Below are 22,424 nucleotides of genomic sequence, written 5' to 3' on the forward strand. Positions count from 1 at the left end.
GTGTAAAAGGCCATCAGGGGGCCCTCTCATGCGCACACACACTTAAAGGCTGTTTAACAGTCAGATCTCAATATGACAAAAATATTTTTGATGATGTGGAAGAAAATTACACACAGATACTGCAAAAATATGCAAACCAGAGTATGGGAATTGAAACAAGGGCACTCTATCTGTGAGAAGGCAGTGCTAAACACTCAACCACAAGTCAAGTTGGGGAGCATGCACTGGTACTGTGCATTGCCGCACCCACTACAATACACGAAATAGGAGGTAATTTAATCTTAACTGTAGAATGTACCCATATATGATATCTCCTATTTGATCCTTGCTTTTTGCATGTAATGTTCATATTTTAAAAGCAGCAGACAGAAATACAGTATAAACAAAATTATGAAATGCAAAACGTATATATTTTATGACTTCATGGTAAAGACTTACATTTTTAGTATATAAATCGAATATACAGGAGATAACTGAACATCTCACTGAAAAGTCTGCCTCAACAAGACCGACAGCTAGAGCAATCATTTTATTATTATTTTATTGTTTTGGGGACTTGTGCTCTGCCACTGGTACAATCTAAATTCATTTTCTTCTCAATTCACACACCTGCTTTATTATAACACTATCCAAACTACTTTTTAACCGGTTTTCTCTGCTACTGCTATGGCTTTACATCGCTGGAACAAATATACAGAATATGACCTTGACATCTACCTTGTTCACAATACTAAGTTTTTTTTGTATGCCCAGTCAAATCAATTCAACCATATAAATAGTTACATGAGTGAGGTCTTGGCAAGTGAACTAAAGGGAGCCAACAGTACATGCGTATTTTCAGTAAAAATGGTCTTGATACCATTTTGGTCAATCTTAGTAAACCAAGTTCATTCTATGATAATAAAGTCTACTTAAAACCGATGCTTATTTGATTACTTTTACTATTACATTTAACAAAGTTCTGAGCTTTTCATCGTATTACATGAAATTAACTAGCTCCGTTTTATTTTATTCTGTACTATTAGTCAAATAGTATGAACTGGCAACAACGCAAACTACATATCCTGCAGAACATTACTGAATGAAAACCTGTTCTTGGCAAGCTGCCTGCCTTTAAAGGAAAGAGCATAATATTTAAAAACAAACTCTCAACATTCCTGTGCCAAACTACAGATAACTTGGTTAGATATTATAAAACTGGTTGATTCAGTGGAGTCTAGATTTGAATTTGCGTGTGATTAAAATCCTGGTAAATCATGAAAACATAGTTTTCTCGACTCTAAAATATATTACCGTATCTGGCATAAGCTTTACACAAGGAACTATATAATTAGGAAGAGGCCGGCGCAGTGTGTTACAGACCTGATCGAAGCAGCCGATCGAGTCGTTCAGTGCTGGGAGAAGCACCCCGGGAACGGGGGCTCCCAGGCGTGGACGATTCGGATCCCGCATCTGTGAAAGAGTCCTCATGTCCTAGAAGAAGCAACTCCTTAACGCATTTGTGGCAGACGCTGTGCTGGCACGGCAGGATGAGGGGGTGCGTGAAGAGTTCCTTGCAGACGGGGCAGATAAGCTCCCTCTCGATATTTTTCATCGGTACCTGTAAGAAAAGACGCCAAAAAACAACACATTTACACGAGCAAATAATTGAGCAGGGGCATAGTAGACTTGCACTTTCATTCCGGATATCACCGGGTTATCAATAATAAAAGAAAAAATGGCACAGGCATACTTGGACACAAAAATAAATGCGATTGCATTATAAACAGCTGGCATGTTTAGTTGTTCATTTTTTGATTGAATCGGAATTGGCTCTGCTTTTTAAAAACCAAGTATCGGAAAGAATAATATTCAAAGATCTTGTTCGTGTTCACATTTCCGGGGCGACGTGCACTGAAGGAGTCAAAAATAGAAACCAAGCTTGCTGTCGCCCATCAGTAATTATAACTAACGAATCCAACTGCGTGTTGCGTATTGCCGCTTTTTAAGCAAAACAAGTCAAAGTTTCAATGGGCCATGCCCCTTCTGTATAAATCTCCTTACACGTGACGAAATCAAAATAAATCAAGGAAGTCGTCAATATAATGTAACCCCGCAAAGAGTCAATACAAGTCTCGATGATTCAACAGACAGAGTGATGCTATATGATTTTGGAATTTTCTGCCAAACCGAAAGACGCCCACTTAAAAAAAAAAATTACTGATCACAACTGTAACAAAACAATACACACTTAATTGACTTAAAAGTGCTTTAGAAAACTTATGTCTTAATTGACTTACCCCGCTGGAACCTGTTTTACTATTAGGAGATTCAACCGACATTATTTTATACAATTGTAATTTCCCTTAGAATTCTGTTGATCAGTGTACGTTTATAAAATGAACTTCTTGTTTTTTAAACACGAGCAGTTAATTAAAAAAAAAAAAAAAGATTGGGGGGGAAAAAAATCTTCGCGTTCACTTAAACGGAGTACAACTTCTTCGCTGTGATTCACCATTGAGCCGGCGCGAGCCACCTCACCGTCTTTTAAAGAGACAACCGCAGAAGGCGAGGACAAGGGTGGAGCCCGGCAGCACCATGGTAACCGACCCCTGCGAATAGAAGGAAGAAAGGTAGGTAGGTGGGGTTTTCTGGGGAGGTACGGGTTAAAAGAATTTTTTTTACTTTAGAGAAAACCAATGCCTCCGGCTCACAACAGCGTCTCTTCGAATGAATTTACCATTCAAAAGAGCTGCTAGGTTTCCTGCGAAATGGATAGGAACTACACGTAGGCAAAATCAGCGGAAGCCACCGCCTGCCTGGCTGTCACTCTGTACAAGCTGCTCTTTGAAAATGTGGCGCTAAAGACAGGAATTACGACGATTCAACAGACTTCATCGATTACATTAAAACGAGTTTCCTTACTTTGGTTTGCATGTGCATCCCCTTTTTACCAGATAATTTCTGGATCTGAAAACCATCTTGTCGGCGCAGGCTTCAAATTATTATTTTTTCTTTCACTTTTTATAGTGAAAAAAAAACAAAAGTGGAGTATTTTATGTTCTCATATATAGCAAGAATCTACTATGAAATGACAAACAATAGGTGAAATGATTTAGACACGTTCACATTATGCCTTATTATTGATAGGAGAGAACACTGGACCAAATATTAGGTGCTCTTGTTATAAATATTAGTCATTAAAGACCTATAGACTTTTTAAAATGTGTACTTTGGTGGTCATGCAGTATTTATCAGTTTATTATCAAATCATCCTTAGTATTGAGTCATGGCATCAAACATAGATGCCAGTTAGGTACCAACCATTAATGAGAACCAGTTTGTTGAGAGCCCAACCCCCACATACATCTACATTAACTGATATGGGAACATTGTAGAATTACCAAGGAATAAGATATAAAAGAAGAACATTCACTTTAACACAGGGAGAACATACACAGCTGACAAAGACAGTGCCCTTGCCAGAATATGAACTTGACACTATAGGGTGGTCCAGGTATAATCATGCGATTTTCATTACGCTATAACTTATTAAGTTTATTACATAGAAAATCACCCCGAAAAATCCTGGACCATCGAGAAGTGTGTGAACTGACGACATGAACAATTGTCTTTGCGCCGAACTGGAATTGTCCCCGCATAAATCAAAGTCATCCAGACAATCTGGTTCTGCATAATTAGATCTGGACCACCCTGTATGGTGCTATTTTGGCAGTAGCACTATCCACTTGTAATAGTTCCATATCTGCTGCCTAACAGTACTTAGGTGATGGCTGATCATCTTCCCAGTTGCATACAAACATTTTCAAGCATATTGATAAGACGGATGCCCCACCATTGAGTCAAAGAGGCGTTCATGTAATATGTCAAATACAGAGTGACAGGATAAGTAAAATTCACACAAATGTATAATAAATGGAGAACATTCATTTTTCAGATTATAGTCGGTGAAAATATGAGGCATCTTGGTATATTCAGCTATGTGGCATCAAAAATTGACTCCTTATGATTGCTTGCACCAATGTCAGATGTTATCTTGTAAGAATACATCATACTTTCCTCATTTGTACATTTCTATGACAAAGCAAGAAATTCAATCATAGTCACAGCCAAAGTAATTTACTCTTCATTTTAAAATGACATCCTATTGATCTGTTAGATGGATCTACTGTATCTACTCAATCTACTCAAGGTGTCTCACTGATGACTATTTATTTGACTGGAATACAGACTTCAGTTTCTTAGAGTCACATAGTACGTTTGAGGCTGAAACTGATTCAGCAGCCTTGTGCTTTAAGGTCCATGGTATTAGCCAATTAATGTCTAAGTGAGAAACGAGACATTGGAGATTAAACATCCATCTTCTGAACCCACATGTTTAAATTTTTGTGTTGTGTGCATATGAAGTCTATCAAAATGATATCAGGAACAACCTTGAATGGGGAACCAGTCTGTACCATTACATTGTGTTTCATATTGGGTCCATTTAGATTTTACAGTTAATGTAAAATGCATGTCTTTGTTTTTGTGGTGAGTGGGGTTTTGTATGCAGAGGAAAGGAAAATGCAAAAATGCTTAACCGACAGTGGCTTTGAGTACACATACAGCAGCTATCAGGAATCAATATTAACATGTATATCAATTTATAGAAAATATATACAATGAACATAAAAATAAAAACAATAATGTAAACATATCAAATACAGTATTGGTATTTCATAAATGTTGTAATATTCATGACATTAAATTAAAGGAAAAACAGACTAAGACAGCTTTTATATGGTGTCTGCAGGCATCACTCTGTATATGCTGGTATACTGCCATAGCCACGAAGGTTAGATAGTCAGGTCGCTGTAAATTGTCGATTTGAAGTGCTCATGTACAAAATGATGGCATTGTTTATTCCTGCCTTCTGCTTGTTGGTGCAGAGATAGACTCTGATTCTCTGGGATACAAAAATTGGAACAAGTGGATTTAATAATAACAGGGTGATTCTAAAGGGTGGGGTCCTGAGTTATAATGTATTACTGTCTTAATGATGAAGCAATCCAAACAAAATAAAGATCACAATATTCCTGGATAAATGTACAAAAGTTTTGACTTTTTTGTGAATGAACTGGTTGACCGTGAGATCAATGAAGGTTATTTCCAGCAAGATGGGGCAACCTGTCCCACATCAGCTTGCAGCATGGCACAAATTGAATCATTTTTTGGCATTCAAGTCATTTCAAAGAGACTATGGCCAACTCATTCCCCAGACCTGTTACCTCCAGATTTCTTCATTTAGAAAGTGGTGAAAGGAAAAGTGTACAAGAACAAGCCTCGTACACTGGAACGATTACTGCAAAACACTGAACAAGAAATTGCTGCCATCACCCCTACAATGCTTGCAGATACAGTACCTTTACCAATATGGAGTGCCGTGTCAGTCTGTGTTTACAAGAAGAAGACGGCCATTTCCAACACTGGATTGATTAGATCAATTACACATCTATCAAAGTATGCACTGTATTTATTTCATTTCCTTTGCTTCATTATTACATGAGTAAAACATCATAATCCAGGGCCCCGCCCATTAGAATCTCCCTGTAGATGGATGTACAGTATAGGTGCTTACTTTAGTTTATGAGCTAAAGAAGCAGCCTACAACACTGTAATGGCTGTTAAATAAATGCATTACTGGTTGCATCATGTGGTGGATTTAAGGATCTGTGCTGGTATCTGTAAGGTTGTCAGTTCAAATCTCATTAATGTCAGACGGGATCCTACTCTGTTGAGCCCTTGAGCAAAGCCCTTAACCTGAAAATTGCTCCAGGGGTGCTGTACAATGGCTGACCCTACGCTCTGACCCCCCAATCCCCCAAAGGTCATGCAAAAAGACTTTTCCCCTCAGGGCTTAATATAGTGCATCACTTCATATGTAATATTAGAATAATATTCTTTATTCAAATAATGTAATTATTTAATAATAATGAGAGGTGAAAATTAATAATGTAATAATAATGAGAGGTGAAAAATAATAATAATGTAATAATAATGAGAGATGAAAAAGAGAGCGCTGGCATGGTGGAATGGGTGGAGAAGAGTGTCAGGAGTAATTTGTGACTGACAGGTATCAGCAAGAGTGAAAGGGAAGGTCTACAGGATGGTACTGAGACCAGCTATGTTATATGGATTGGAGACTGTGGCAGTGACCAGAAAGCAGGAGACAGAGATGGAGGTAGCAGAGTTAAAGATGCTAAGATTTGCACTGGGTGTGATGGGGATGGATAGGATTAGAAATGAGTACATTAGAGGGTCAGCTCAAGATGGACGGTTGGGAGACATAGTCAGAAAGGCGAGATTGCATTGGTTTCGACAAGTGCAGAGGAGAGATGCTGAGTATATTGGGAGATGGATGCTAAGGATAGAGCTGAAAGGAAAAAGGAAAAGAGGGAGGCCGAAATGAAGGTTTATGGATGTGAGGAGAGAGGACATGCAAGTGATGGGTGTAACAGAACAAGATGCAGAGGACAGAAAGATATGGAAAAAGACGATCCGCTGTGGCAACCCCTAACAGGAGCAGCCAAATTATATGGTGTAAATATAAAGTCAAGATATATTATAACAGTACAGTATTTCATATATACAAAATACACTGTATAAAGCAACGAGTCAGCAGTTTTCTGAAGCAGACACTTAGTTCAATACACCCCTTTGATTGTATGGTCTGCATGCAAGTAAAAGTAAATACTATCTGATCAGGAAAGGTGTTCAAGATGTTTTCTAATTTAGAGAAAACTAAACATTTTACAAATCCATGTTTATACATAAATAAGTAAACAAATGTTAAAAATGTATGTAGCAGTTTTCAAAGACAAACACAATCCCAAGCTGCTTTAAAAGTATAAACTTAGGTAGCACTTGCAGGTCACATGGTTTGTTTAGGCTTCTGCAGTGAGTCAAAAGTAGAGGCTGAATCAGAAACCTTGTGGTTTACTGTCCAATGCCATAGCCTGATAGCTACACTAACTACTAAAACAATTATCGTTTAAATCTAGCTTTATCCTAGGCAGAGTACTCTGACTTTAGCATAATATTAAGTGCATGGCAGATATTTTCTCTGGTAATGGCGTTTCTCGAAGTTTGTTAAGTACAGAATAATAATTTACCAATGAAGTTTTTATTTATCTTAATGAATGGTGCTTCTTTTTTAGGCTGGAACCTTATCACATTAATGTTAATAAATATGGGAGTAAAAATATTCAGAAAAATGTGTTGCATTCAAGCAGCAATACTAGGCAATTGTAGTCAAAATACAGATAGTGTTCATTCAAAACATTTCTCTTTATTATTTGCAGTTGCCTACTGGGTAAATGAGTATAAAGTAGGTAATTTGTTTAATTTGCTGCATGAAAACATTTATGATATTTGAAGGTATTTGGTTTTAAAAATGTTTTTCTTTTCTTACTTGTAGATGAACCTCACATTTTTGGGATACATTCATTTACACATGTATTTTCTAAGCATGACAATCACTGGAGGTGATCCTGTAACAAACATGGACACTAGTGAGCAGCTTACACATACCTTATGCATTTTTTATATTTAAGGGCTAGAATTCACAGTTATGTTACCTTATAAAACAAATGTTTTTCGTTGATTTCCATTCATCCATACTTCTGTTTTCTGAAGCTATTACAAACTAAATCTGGATAGAATATTTATCTTTGAATAAAAGTAATATTTAAAACTAAATGGATACATCACCCATCCACCCGTCCACCCATCCATCCATATTTTTAACCAATTTTTACCCAGGAAGATACTGGGAAGCTGGAGTTTATCCCTGCTGCATACAGCAGGAATCAACCGAAGTCATGCAGTATCGAGAGATTTAATCCATCTGTCAGCATGTTTTTCGATAATGAGAGGAAATTTTTGCAATCTGTATAGTGTATAGTTCTACAGATTGTATTTCTTTGTGGTAGTGTATGTGTCATTACCCCTTCCTAAATACAGTGGATTCTAAAATTATTCAGACCCCTTCACTTTCTGCATGCTTTATTGTGCCATTTTTGCTTATCCATCTACACTCAATTAGCTATAATATCAAAGTGAAAACATATTTTCAGAACATTTTGCAAGTTTACTGAAAATCAAAAACTGAAACCTCTCATTCATATAAGTATTTAGACCCTTAATTCAGTATATTGTACAAGCCCCTTTGGCAGTAATTGCAGCTTTGAATCTTCTTGGGTAAGCCACTACAAACCTTGCACACCAGGATGTGGGCATTTTTAATCTCAGATCCTCCCAAACTACATTTGATTGGACAGCAAAGGTCTGTAAACTGCCAACTTCTGGTCTCTCCATACATGTTCTATGGGGTTTAAGTGTGGGCTTTAGCTGTGCCACGCGAGGACAGTCAGAGACTTGTCCCTAAGCCATTCCAGTATTGTTTTGGCTTTATGCTTTTTTGAAAGGTGAACTGGTGCCCTAGTTTAAGGTTGTTTGGACTCAGAAGCAGGTTTTCTTCAAGGACATCTCTGTATTTTTCTCCATTCATCCTTCACTCAATTCTGACCATCTTCCTGTCCCTGCTACTGAGAAATACAACCATTACATGATGCTGCCACCACCCCGCTTCACCGTGGGGAGGACATTAGGCAAGTGATGAGCAGTGCCTGGTCTTCACTTGACATAGTGCATGGAGTTCTGCCCAAACAGTTAAACTTTTGTCTCATTAGATCAGATAATATTTTCCGTCATGTTCTCAGAGTTGTTTAAATGCCATTTAGCTGCATTACCATAACCACTTGATGGAGTGATGCTGAGATGGCCGACCTTTAGACTGCTTCAACCCATCACAGCAGGACACTTCTGAAGCTCTTTTAGAGTGACCATTGAGTTCTTGGTCATCTTCTGGACCAAGGTCCTTCTTGCCTACTTACTAGGAAGAGTGCTGGTTGTTTCTAACATCTTTCATTTTACAATTATTGAGGCCACAATTATTTTATTACTGGGCAGCAAATATACAGGTGATAAGAACCTGGACACAAATAGAAGAACATACACAGGCTTGGACCGCAATAAATGTAAAATCCTGCAGTACTTCTTTGTATTCCTTGCTCTGTGCTCCAATAAACACACGTTATCGGCAATACACTAATAACCCAATTGTGCTCCACTCACTTAGAATCTGGAATCAATGTAGAAAGCATTTTAAGACGGAGAAGCTTCTATCTGTGGCACCTCTGCAAGAGAACCACCTCTTTCAACCTTCACAAACATATGCAGTTTTAATATCTGGAAAAAATTTGGAATTAACTTGCTTAGAGATCTTTATATAGACAACGTCTTTGCATCCTATGAACAATTACATTCCAAATTTAACATTCCAGCTACACATTTCTTTCACTATCTTCAAATCAGGATCTTTGTTAAACAGAACCTTCCAGATTTTCCTCATCTTGCACCCTCAACCATGCTGGAAAAATTATTGCTCAATTTCAAGGAGTTAGACTCCATCTCTAAAATATATAAAATCCTTTTACAATCCCTCCCTTTCAAAGATCCAAGAGTACACTGGGAAAAGGATCTCTCAATTAATATATCAGAAAAGGAGTGGAAAGTAGCAATGCAGAGAATTCATTCAAGCTCCATATGCGCAAAGCATACAATTATACAACTTAAAATTATATATCGAGCACATCTGCCTCGACTAAAACTCTCCAAAATGTTTCCAGGGCATGATCCAACCTGCGAACGTTGCAACCAAGTCCCAGCCTCAACAGGTCACATGTTCTGGGCCTGCACCAAATTAACATTATTCTGGACAAAAATTTTAATTACCTGTCAGACAGCCTTGGACTCACAATCCCTCCTAACCCATTAACAGCTGTGTTTGGGGTTCTTCCAGAGGGGTTTAAAGTGGAGAAAGACAAACAAATCGTGATTGCATTCACTACACTGTTGGCACGCAGACTTATTCTGATAAACTGGAAGAACCCAAACTCTCCTCTTTTAAGTCAGTGGGAAACCGATGTGTTATATTATTTGAAATTGGAAAAAATCAAATACTCAGTTAGAGGATCTGTACAGACCTTTTTCAAAACATGGCAGGATCTAATCAGTAATATTTTAAAATAAGTTCATAAAGCACAGAGAATTTTTTTTTTTTTAAATTAGGTATGTTTACAAGCCTTAAATTTAACGTTTATTTGGCTTGCTCTCTCTCTCAGGGGTGGGGATCGATCTGTTCTTAACTCAATTTTTCTTTTTGTAAAATCTTGATTGCTTTGTATGGATTGTAATAAAATTAATAAAAAAAAAAAAACAATTATTGAGGCCACAGTGTCCCTGAGAGCACGCAAAGCTTTAGAAATAGTTTTATACCCTTGCCCTACTATTTCTCATCACAGTTTTATCATGGATGTCTACAGAGAGTTCCTTGAACTTCATGACTTGGTGTTTGTCCTGACATGCAGTGTGAATTGTGGGACATTATATACACAGGCGTCTGCCTTTCTTAACTATTTCCAATGAATTTAATTTGCCACAGGAGGACTGCAATGAAGTTCTAGAAACATCTCAAGAATAATTCAACCAAACAGTATGCACTTGGCTACTGTTTGGAGTGCTACAGCACAGGGTCTGAATACTTATAAAATCTGCAGGTTTCAGTTTTTGATTTTTAATAAATTTGAATATATTTTTAAATTCATATTTTTAAAATTATGGATTTTTGAATGTAGATAAATGGCAAATTTATCTATGGAAAATTAAATGTAGAATAAAAAAAAGTGTGCAGAAAGAGAAGGGGTCTGAATTCTTTCCGAATCCACTGTACGTGTTATCCTACATAATGTTTTACTTTGTACCAGACAACAAACTACTTCAATAAAATATCTTCAAAAATCACATCACATCAACAATATGCAAAAACATTTAAATTCTTAACACATTGCATTTTCAATTCCAAAAAATAAACATTTCTTAACAAACTATTAATAAATAAAGTAAATAGAAATCTGTTTGATATTAAGCACAGTAAATTAACACAGTTACTATTTATTTTCTTTTTTAACATTTTTACAAAAGTATATCTGCGGTGGGCTGGCACCCTGTCCGGGGATTTGTTCCTGCCTTGTGCCCTGTGCTGGCTGGGATTGGCTCCAGCAGACCCCTGTGACCCTGTGTTAGGATATAGTAGGTTGGACAATGACTGACTGACAAAAGTATATTTATTAATCAAAAGAGCGCACTGCCTGCTGAAACACTTTTGGTATGCATTGTTAAGTAAAATGCACACTTCATGTTATTTGACCTTAGATTATGATTTATTATGAAGGGTATCATTATGATCACAGAAACTGCCTATTACAGATTAATTCATCAGAAAAGATTATACTTCTAAATTTAAAAAATGTTTACCGTAAATACACATGGGAAAATATGTCTTAGGGAAATGTCATGGAAAGCTTAGCTTACTAAAACTGTCTTAATAGTCATGTTTAACTATATAATTATTCTGTCAGATTATTATGTGATGCTTATTTCTCCAATAAGCGTAAAAAATGAAGGCATTAGACAACAATTAGGTAGTGATGTACTGTTAAGATAGACAGATAGTTAGATACATAGAAAGTAATCTATATATACAGTGTATATATATATATATATATATATATATATATATATATATATATATATATATATATATATATATATATAAATATAGTGAAACCAAGCGGCCCGGACACACACAGGCGGACACCGATTTAGCCATCACCACACGTTTATTTACACTATTTACAAATATTTTATAAAAGACAAGTGCACCGCCACCAAACCCCCAAAGTCTAGGCTCTCAATAGCCACTTTCTTTAGACACAAAACACTCGGGCCTCTCCTCGCCTCCTTTGCCTTGATCTCATCCTCCTCCTCACTAAACTCCAGCCTTGATTGCAGGGCGGCAGCTCCTTAAGTAGGTGACTGATTGTTGACCACACCCAGCCACCTGCGACAATATATATATATATATATATATATATATATATATATATATATATATATATATATATATATATATATATATATATATATATGTGTGTGTGTGTGTTAAAAAGAAAATAAATAACAACTGTGTTAATTTACTGTGCCTAATATCCTTAATATCTATTTGCCTTCTTTATTATGAAAATTACATCAAGGTCATGTTAGGACAACTTTAGTGCTTTTCATTTTATTTCTAAAAGTATGTGGTAAATTTTGCTGACAGCCTACCTTTGATAAGGTGCTGTGGAGTGCAGAAGTCTGAGATTGTGTGCAGTCATGAAAGACAGCCTCTGCTAGTTTTGTAATGCCTCTGCAGAGACATTATTTCAATTTGTGAAATGGTCAGAACAGTGTGTGACTTTGGGACTTCAGGTTCTTGACTTTTATTGTTTAGTAATGATAACGAATTATAGTTAATAATGGTTAATAGTAAGAATCTTTATTTCAACTAGTCTAGAAGAAAGCTGAATGATTTTAAAAGTATTACAAACTGTTTAAATTTATATTTAAAAATTTGAATATGTATTATTTACATACTTTTTTCATTTGTTTTGCAAATAATCATTCAAAACTCATCATAAACACCACATGATTGCACATTCCTTACATTCCTTAATTTCTTAGGACAGAAGAAGTTTATATGCATTTAAACAAAATTTTAATTAGTCAAAGGTTGAACATGTCAGTCAGAGAAGATCCAGAGTAATTACATGCACTGTACACATAGTAATATACTTAATCATTAGACTTGTAATCTTTAAAAGTATTTAATTATATTATATTAGTTTCATGAGCACTGTGCATGCCAAAGCATGTTCTAGGCTTTCATTACTGTCATACTAATTCCTCCTCCCTCTAGGCGGTGTTTTAAATGTTTCAACTTATATTTAACCTTGGATGCACTACAATATTACCAAATAAATCACGATGTTATATTCACATGCTACATGTTTTTACGAAATTATCCAGAAACTGAAAACATGATTTCCTTAGTTTTGTACTAATTAATTGTTAGTTTTTTCTAGTAAACTAACACTCCTGTATAAACTTTCATTAATGGACCCTTTCAACAAGAAAATGAGCAAATGTTGTGCTAAAAGCTACTAGTGTACAAAAACAGCAAATTACAGTCATTTCCATTGTTAGCATGGTATATGATAAATGAGGTTGGTCTAAAATGTATTCAGGTAAGCTGAGTACAGTTTTTATTTTGGGTACTACTCATAAGAAACTTTATCATAGCCATAGTACTTTATGAAGCAATAAAAATGGGCAATACTTATACATTTCCAGAGTGAGTGAAACTGAATCTATTTAAGTACAACAAGCTATCTGATACCAAAAGAAGCCTAAAATGATTATCACAGAGAGTGTAGTTTTTGCCAACTACAGTTAATGTGCATAAAATAAATATTCCTGTTTAATTTCAGTTCTGTTTAAGAACCATGTTCAGCAACACTCAAGTACATATGATGTTACATTTTGTTGTAAGTGGCACAGCTGTGAGCAGTTTGACAACTAACCTGTGTTATAAACCATCACTGTCTCCCCTAATACATCTTTATTTATAGATACAGAAAACTGATACCTTCTATATATAAAACTAAAGTCGCCAAGAAAAAAAAAAGACTTTGTGCCTGAGGGAATGTATTGGAAATTTGTCTTAAAATGCATGCATATCATATGTATTATAATCAAGCTCTGTCTGTTTGTTGGCAGCTACTGGCAAGTGGCAGGGGTCATGTGCAAATTCAGATGGCTGAGAGACTTTACACCAACTCTTGAATACTCTGAAATAACATTGTGTAATTCTAGCAATTCAGCCTCAAACAGCAGGGCTAAGTTTTGGTATTGTTGTCACCATTTGTTTTTAACGGCAGCCAGTAATGACCATAGTTAGCATTAAAGTAGACAGCATCATCAGAGGGTGAACACATTGTCAAATAGCAAATCACCCTTAAAGTAACCTGAAAATAATGTTGTTTTGCATTTAGAAACAATTTAAAGATGTGAGGAGAAAAATCACTGGGTGCTACTTCTCCTGTGCTCATTGAACAGCACATGACTGGGTCACATGATAGAAACTGCAATATGCAATGTTTGTACCAAGTAATGAAAATGTTGACAATGACATACTGTATAGATTAATGCATGCTGGAATGAGGTTTGAGGTTTGAGATTTATTAAAGTTCACTTTCTACATAATGTGTTCAGAAACTCTGTACCATAATATCCAGGGTGTTAAGTACACAATTACTTGTTCTAATGGAAGTAGTACTGTACTAGGGTGTTGTACCGTGTTAGCCATTATGAATGTAGAGAAAAGCCAAGCAAAATGACACCTTTCTCTTGTTCTAATGGATAAATCCTAATCTCAGTTATGAAACAGTGACTGAACATAACTCAAAAGCAAGCTGCGCCCTACAAGTGAAATTCATCTCATATTTGGTCTTTAAGTCTAGATTCAGCATATGAGTGAGGTTTTCTAAGAGCATAACTTAATCTAGAGTCTATAGTCAAGATTCCTAAAAAAAGTACAGTTTAGAAGAAGCAAGATAATATATAGTCAATAGGTCTGAAAATCTAGACAAAATAATTAAAGCCAAAATCAAGAAACAAAATGAACAAAAGTTTAAATAGCAACTCAAGGGACCTGTAAGGATAACTCAGCCATCGCTTAAATACACTGTCCAACAATCAGTTTTGAAAATAAATAAATAAAAATGGGTGCATAAAGGCACGCAGGAGTAAAAGGTAATACATAAAAGTAGACTGCACTTGGGAAATATAGTTAAAAGTAAAGCAATGGGTTTGGGTCTCAGCAAACATTACAAAGTATGATTACATAAACCCTGCTCTGTCCATTGTTAATGCTGTACATCCTTTGCATTTTGATTGGTGGTGCACAGAAACGACTGCTGCTGTATTCTTATGAAGCACATGTTGTTACTCTCCTGAGTTACATACAACATAATATTATGCTGTGAGCAATAAGCTCGTTTGCACTAACAAAAGAAGGTTGCATGTAAAGAATATGCTGGTAGTCAGTAGGCTCAGAGTGTTAAGTATATACTCTATAATTAGGTGCTTGGTCAAAACAACTTTACTTTAGTTATCAATACAAAAAAAGTTCCTAAATTCACATAAACTGCAGTAGCCATTTCAATGGCATATCTCCACTTTGCCATTCAGTGTAGCAAGTTAGCACTTGTCCTACTGGACAAATGTTTTATGTTGCAACTATGAAATGGGAAACCAGGTGGCTGTCTCTGAATCATATTTTCAGGGCCTGCTAGGTCCATAACAAAAAATAAATCCTATTAATTTAAAGATGAATAAAAGTAAGAACAGGAAATTTCTACTTGTCTGCTGTGGAAAACATCCTGTATCGCTCCTGTTCCAAAGAAGGTAGGCACCTCTTCACCTAATGGCTACAGACCAGTGGCCCTTACATCTCACATCATGAAGACCATTGTGAGACTAGTCATGGACTATATGAGTCCTCTTGTGGTAGACCACCTGGACCCACTGAAGTTTGCCCACTGGACAAGATTGTAGTGGAGGATGCAATTATCTATCAGTTCCACAAGACTTATTTTCACCTGGACAAAGGTGGCAGCACTGTGAGTATTATGTTTTTTGATTTACTCCAGCATCTTTAGTACCATCCAGACATCCCTGTTATGGTGTAAACTCAGAGATATGCAGGTGGATGAGCCTAGGATGTCCTGGATAATGGACTGTCTGTCGGGCAGATCGAAGTTTGTGAAACTCAAGGACTGTGTTTCTGATACAGATGTGAGCAACACTGGAGCGCCACAAGGAACAGTCCTGTCACATTTTCCTTTTATTCTGTACACCTCAGACTATAAATATTACACAAAGTCATGTCACTTGAAGAAGTCCACTTCTGGGGTGTATTGCTAAAGGGGTGCAGAGAGAATTGCCTGCATGTTAACATCAGCAAAACCAAGGAACTAGTTATTGATTTTCTCCTCATCAAAGAGCCTCTAAGTCTGGTCACTATTCAAGGAGTCGATGTAGAGGTGGTCCGCTCTTACAATTACATGGGGTCCACATTAATGACAGGAACGACTGGTCTTGGAACACAGAGAACTACAGTATATAAGAAAGGGCAAAGCAGCCTCTTCCTCCTTCGTAGACCGTGTTCCTTTAATGTGAAAAATGACACCATTCACATATTCTACAATTCTGTGATGGCCAGGAAAATTTTCTAAGTTGTGGTGTGCTGGGCAGGTAACATCACTTCAAGAGAGGACCACTTAATCAACAAGCTAATTAAAAGGACAAGCTCAGTTATAGGCCACACTAGACCCCCTGGAGGTAGTATATCCTGCAACCTCAAGGGGATCCCGCAAATCCTCAAGATGTTCCACAGGGCAGGTTGATCAACTGAGTCGAACGCTTTGCGAAAATCGACAAAGGCTGGAAAGAAACTCTGCCAATATTCACATTTGCACTTCATGAGAACCCTCAGTTCCAGGATGCAGTCGATGGTAGACTTCTCAGGCGTAAAACCAGACTGTTCCGGTCGCTGGTAGGATGAGCAAGTGTTCACGGATCCTATTGAGGAGGACCGGACGACCCAAGCAAAGACCTTACCCGGCACCAAAAGCAGTGTTATCCCCCTGTAGCTCCCAACCACTTTAAGTCTATCTATATTTATGGAAACTACTCAATTATAGATAATCAATTATTTCAGAATTCCTGTAAAAATATTCTTTATGGTGTTTTCAAGGTAGCTCGCATTAGAGATAAGATATTTATTATTACTTATGCCTTTCATATTGTCCAGATTTAGCCACTAAAATGACCTTACCTCATAAATGTAGATTGCACACCAGTGTACAGTTCAGATATATGGCACATGCTTTACTGTGTTCTTCACCTTGGTTGTTTTGCTAATGGCCACTAGTTTGCTTTCAAAAATCCAACGACCACCATAAATGTAATGCTTTGCTAATTTGTTTCAGCAATTTGTTTCAGCTACTTATTTAGCTGCCTAACAACTCTATATTTCTGTGATTCTGCACTGCCACTAACACTTTAGATATCAAATTATTTAAGCAATCTACCCTGAGTTTCAAAGCAGGATTATGAGCTCACACATATACTGTTCTGAAATATAGACAAATACATTTTACTTTGGAATGAACATATAGGGCAACTAGGGGATGCCTACTTCCCTACCTCAGCATACTACAAAACATTCTTAGTCTCATCTTCCAAAACTCCTTCTCTGACTCTCTGACTCTCTTTGTAAACTTAGCATTTTTTTCTTCCTGCTAATTGAGCCTTTGACTCTAAAAACATCTCCAAATTCTAATATCAGACAGCCCATGGACTCAGTTCAGCTTTAAACTATTCTACAGGGTCACTCCCAGTAGGCAAAATCAACACATTTGCCACAGAAACACCAGGCTTGTGTTCTCTTTCTACCACTCTATGTTGCTGAACCTCTGAGTAGTCAGTTCCCTTAAGAAGGCCATATGACCACGGTAGACATTTTGCTGCCTCACTATTTAAAGAGACAACCAAGCACTCCTGCCCTAGGGCTATATGTTGTCCTCTATCAACCTGGAGATTTCTTAACCCTGCCAGCCTTCCATGGAATAGCAATTCCTGACAAATGCTGAGTTATCAGCCCCAAAGTGCCAAGGGGGAATATTACACGCATATGTCCAAGTCATACCTCACTCTATCATTTGCAGGTGCCCCTATTTATAGTCCTTCTGGGGCTTCCCACACATATGCATACCACCCCTTCTTGGTGCACTTTCTTCTGTACAAGGATGAAAACACATGTTATCCTTTCCAGTGCATGCTTCCCTGATCCGCATGTTGACCAGGCCACACTTCAACATTAATAAAGGAAAACGTACAAATAATAATATTTAGACAGAAAGACTGTACCTTACAAGGAGAAATGTAGCTTAATTTAATTAATTGTGTGGACTTCCAACAGTATAGTTACACACAGCAATATTCTAAAGGAAGAGTTTTAGACATGCTTTAGTTCCCGTCACCGTGAATATAATAACTTATATTCTGTCCTAAACTGTGCAAACATTTTTTGAATATTTCATATAACAATACATTTTGAATGCATTCAAATTATTGTGTTTTCCTTTGAACTTTGCTTTTAAAATATTTACACTGTAATCTATGGATTTCATTTTCTATCTGTTTTTTTTTTTTTCTTGTCTGTTACCAAATTCCACTGCTTCCATTACTTATAAGCCACTCAAAATCAGAACCATTTATCTTGCTATTGTGTCTGAACATCAGCGTGGGACTCCCTCGGGGCAAAATCCACAAATTCAATAGTTGATAGAAACACTTGGTAGACTAACCTTCTCTTCATGCACCCAAATTAGCCTACACAGAATCAACCTGTATCTACAAAACAGCTGCAGGCATTTCCAAAACTAAACGGCCACAAACAAAAATGAGTATCCACTACAATTGTCTGCTAAACAGCACCGCCTTCTTAGCCAGTATCACTGTCTTTGTTGCCAACTGCATCTCAGCTTTCAGTTGACTGCCCACACAGTTTCTCTGCTCAGATTCTCTGGTTTCTTTATATGCAACCAAAGATGAAATGGCAAAGCGCATGATCTGCTCTTACTCAGCTCATAATGCTGTCTTAACAGTGTTTAATATGCTGATTGGTGACTTATTTTTTACAGCTGATGATAATTTTGTTGTTTTAAAAACACCCAAGGGTAAAATAACAATCATTCCAGCAGAACTGTCTTTTTTTGTGTGTGTGTTTGTGTGTGATAATGAGCCCTACCATCAACTGGCATTCTATCCAACACTTGTTCCTTTCTTGTGCCTAATACAGCATGGATAGGCTCCAACTCCCTACTCACACCAAAAACTGGATCAAAGCTGTTCAGCAAACAACAGATGTAAAAATATTTTTGTATTTTTATTTCAATTGTCATTCATCTATGGAGCACAAAAGTCTTTCAACAGGACAGGAGAAGGGTTAAATTAGGAAAAAGTATCCAAAGATGAAAACACAGTTCACTTCATATTTAACATAAAGAGGCTAAACTGATTATAATAGACTGTGTTAGAGAAACCACAGTGGCTTTGTGGTTATTGATCCAACATTTTGGGTTCAAAAAACCACACTTGGGGCCTCATGTATAAACAGTGTGTATGCACAAATACATTACATATGCCCGTTTCCACGCTCACTTTCAGATGTATAAAAACTAAAATTGGCGTAAAGCCACGCATATTTTCACAGTAGCCTCATACCATGCATATGTGCTTTTCTGCTCGGTTTTGCAAACTGGCAGCATCCAGCATCAAACCAGTCCTACTGTTTCTGTGGTCTTTCTTTTTTAGATTCACATCCATGATGTGGACTGTATCAAATACACCAAAATTAACTGTATATCATTTACAAATTTAATTCACTTGATTGTAATCATTCTGTCACAATATAATGGTGCATGGAATGGCCAAACTATTCCAACTACCATAGCTACTTTAGCGTTGTAAGAAGACACCGCAAATGGAGGAATTAGAAGAGAGTGCATATTTATAGATGATGACAACTGGCTATGTCGATTTCGATTTCCAGGAGCTATCCTCTTGGAGCTGTGTGCTGAACTGGTGCCAACTTTACTGGTGACTTTGAGGAACTGTGCTCTACCTGCTCCTTTGCAAGTTCTGTCCACCCTCAGGTTTTTAACCACAGGAGCTTTTCTAGGTGAACTTGCTGGCCGATCGGGAATTTCACAATCGTCACTGATGTCATACCAGCTGATTGGTATGGTATTATCCGCTTGTCATCCAGATATATAAGATATCCTTACACTGTGGTTGAACTGCAAACATTAAAGAGCAATTCACAGCAAGGTCTGGTTTTCCAAATGTAATCAGAGTGGTCAGCTGCACGCATATTGCTATTGCATCGACACTGGACAAGTTACATCAGCCAGGGATGAATCACCTGACATTATACATCATCTATAGCAGGAGTGCCTATAAAAACAGCAACTTCACACAATCACATGTGCTTTTTCCAATCAGTGTAGCAAAACAGTAGTCCTTTTAAGGATAGCTAGTCAACTCAAAGAGCCATCTAAAGAGCAAAGAATTGTGGCACTTGGCACCAACACTACACTATAAAGGTGCCTTCAGAGAATGAGTCTGCTTATGGAAATAGAAAGCATTTCCACTCTATTAATGTGCTGCTCTATAGTCCACAGAAAGTATGTTGCATTGTGCAAGCATGTAGCGTGCTGCATAATACGGCACACAATCGTGGCTTGCCAATAGAAGAAGTGTGATATGATGAGCCTGAATCAGCCAAATCGGAAGGCGTTACAACTTTGTTTGAATGTAATTAGAAGAATGTAAAAACAGTTAATCAGATGCAGCATTAAGTTTTTAACCAATTCATTTAATTTGTGGTCAATGTCACATAGTACAGCCCTTATATTCAGTGCCAGTGTTAGGTTGTTTTGCACCCTAGGCCAAGCTTATTAGTGTGCCAATCGACTGTTTGGTAGCTAATCCGTATGGCTGGGGTTTTTCACCCCCTAATGATCTGTGCCCTAGGCAAATGCATGATTCGCCTTAATGGTGGTGCTGGCCCCAGTGTCCATCAACACATAGCCAGATGGTTGCCTGGTGGTTCCCGAGGCAGAGATGTTGTGAGCAGGCAGCACCTGAATATGTGCTGGGCACAGCAGCAACATCACCACCTACAGTCACGTCCTCAGCATAGGGGTTAGTTTTTGTAAGATTGTCTGAAATAGAATAAACTGATGGTGGGCTGCGACTCACTTTATCACGTCGACTTTGATATCTGACCACTTCTTTTTTTATTTTGGGCACTGTGCGACTTTCTGAACTTGAACTTTAGAGTGTCTCCGCCTTGCTGTATTACTCCATCAGTTTTATTTTGTTGCTTATACCTTTCCTTAAGCCAACAAGTACTATGTTTTTCCTTGCCTCCACTTCACAACGTTGAAAGTCTTTTTTTTTTCACAACATCTTTTGTTACTGTCTTTTAACAAAACACTGAACGGAAAGGGCTATTTATATTGATTTGCATATTCAAAAATGAGAAAATCAGGGAGGTGTCGGGGTGGGGTCGTAGGCAGTGTGCATGTGCATTAAATTTCATGTTCATTGGGATTTACAGTATAAAGGGAAAGTCCGTGGAACTTTTCTTACGCACAGCTTTATTCATCTGGATTTTTTGTGCGTACGCACATGTCCAGTTTTGTCCTTACTCCATTCAGTGTCAATTCTATGTATGCCGTTATACATGAGGCCCCTGGTCATTGTTTATGTGAAGATGCACATTCTTCTGTCTGCATGTATCTTTTACTGGGTATTCTGTTTTGCTTCTCATATCCCAAAGGGTCAAAATTATTTTTTATATTAAAATTAAAAAAACAAATCACTTTCAATCCAAAAAAAAGAAAATTCTGAATATAGAACACAGCAGTGAACCTCAATCTGACTAAACTGATAATAGTAAACTGACCACTTGGGTTTGTGCATGAGTGAAACATTCTGATGACTGGTGAAATATTCAGTGATGGTGTCCACCATGCACAGGATGCCGCAAAGTGATAGGATCCAGAATTCCACAACCTGAATTAAATAAATGCGCAACTGAAAATTATATTTTATGCAATATACCTTTTATCTATAAGCATCCAATGGAGTCAGTGTTTTACAGAAAACCGAAAAAATGAATATAAATGAAGATACTGTAAATAATTTGTTAAGCAATCCTCACATTCATTAATTAGTACTCTCTGAAACAGCGTGAAGGAATGAAGCTATGGAATAACTGAGGACATAGTTCTGCCAAATGGCGTTCTGTACAGTTCAACACACTGGAATGTGAACTGCTGAACATCTTAAAGGTATGGATGAACACATGTCTAATGCCAAAGTCAGATTTTTTTATTACCAATATGCTACATCATTTTTATCTTCTGTTCAACTCTTCAACATGAAAATTAAGGTAAAATCGAAATCTGCATATCTAAAGAAGATAATAATAATAATAATATGTTGCATTTATAGATTGCCTTTCACAAACCCAAGATCTTTCATTGATCTCTTTATGTTTCTTTAATGCAGCACTAAGTATTATCATTTAAAAAGATTACTGTACATGCGTTCAAAACACTGTTCCTAGTACTTGGTGTTCTCTGTCACTGCCATGCTTAAAGAGAATGTCACTTAGCAGCTAATTTGATTGGTATTCCTGGAGGGAGGGGTGGTAGCCCAGAAAGTGCTGTAATGCACTTGACAAGTAATTGAAAGGTTCACAAATGCCAGTAATGCCAGCAACATTTTACAATCTGTTTCTTCAC

At 37.1% G+C, this 22,424-nt stretch overlaps 1 protein-coding gene across 5 annotated transcripts in view; it reads right to left on the bottom strand.

Moving 5' to 3' along the window:
* trim36 (tripartite motif containing 36) overlaps positions 1–22,424 on the bottom strand; it is a 75,492-nt gene that overhangs the window by 36,965 nt on the left and 16,103 nt on the right. For 3 of the 5 annotated variants that reach the window (XM_039758947.1, XM_039758944.1, XM_039758943.1), the window contains one exon: positions 1,363–1,600. In XM_039758947.1, coding sequence (XP_039614881.1) covers positions 1,363–1,594 — 232 coding nt within the window. In that variant the 5' untranslated portion in view covers positions 1,595–1,600. Of the gene's footprint in view, positions 1–1,362; positions 1,601–1,732; positions 2,257–2,279; positions 2,563–22,424 lie in introns of those variants that run through there. The other 2 variants (XM_039758945.1, XM_039758946.1) reach the window with 2 other exon arrangements.

Source organism: Polypterus senegalus, chromosome 7 (genome assembly GCF_016835505.1).
Source record: "Polypterus senegalus isolate Bchr_013 chromosome 7, ASM1683550v1, whole genome shotgun sequence".
Classification (NCBI taxonomy): domain Eukaryota; kingdom Metazoa; phylum Chordata; class Cladistia; order Polypteriformes; family Polypteridae; genus Polypterus; species Polypterus senegalus.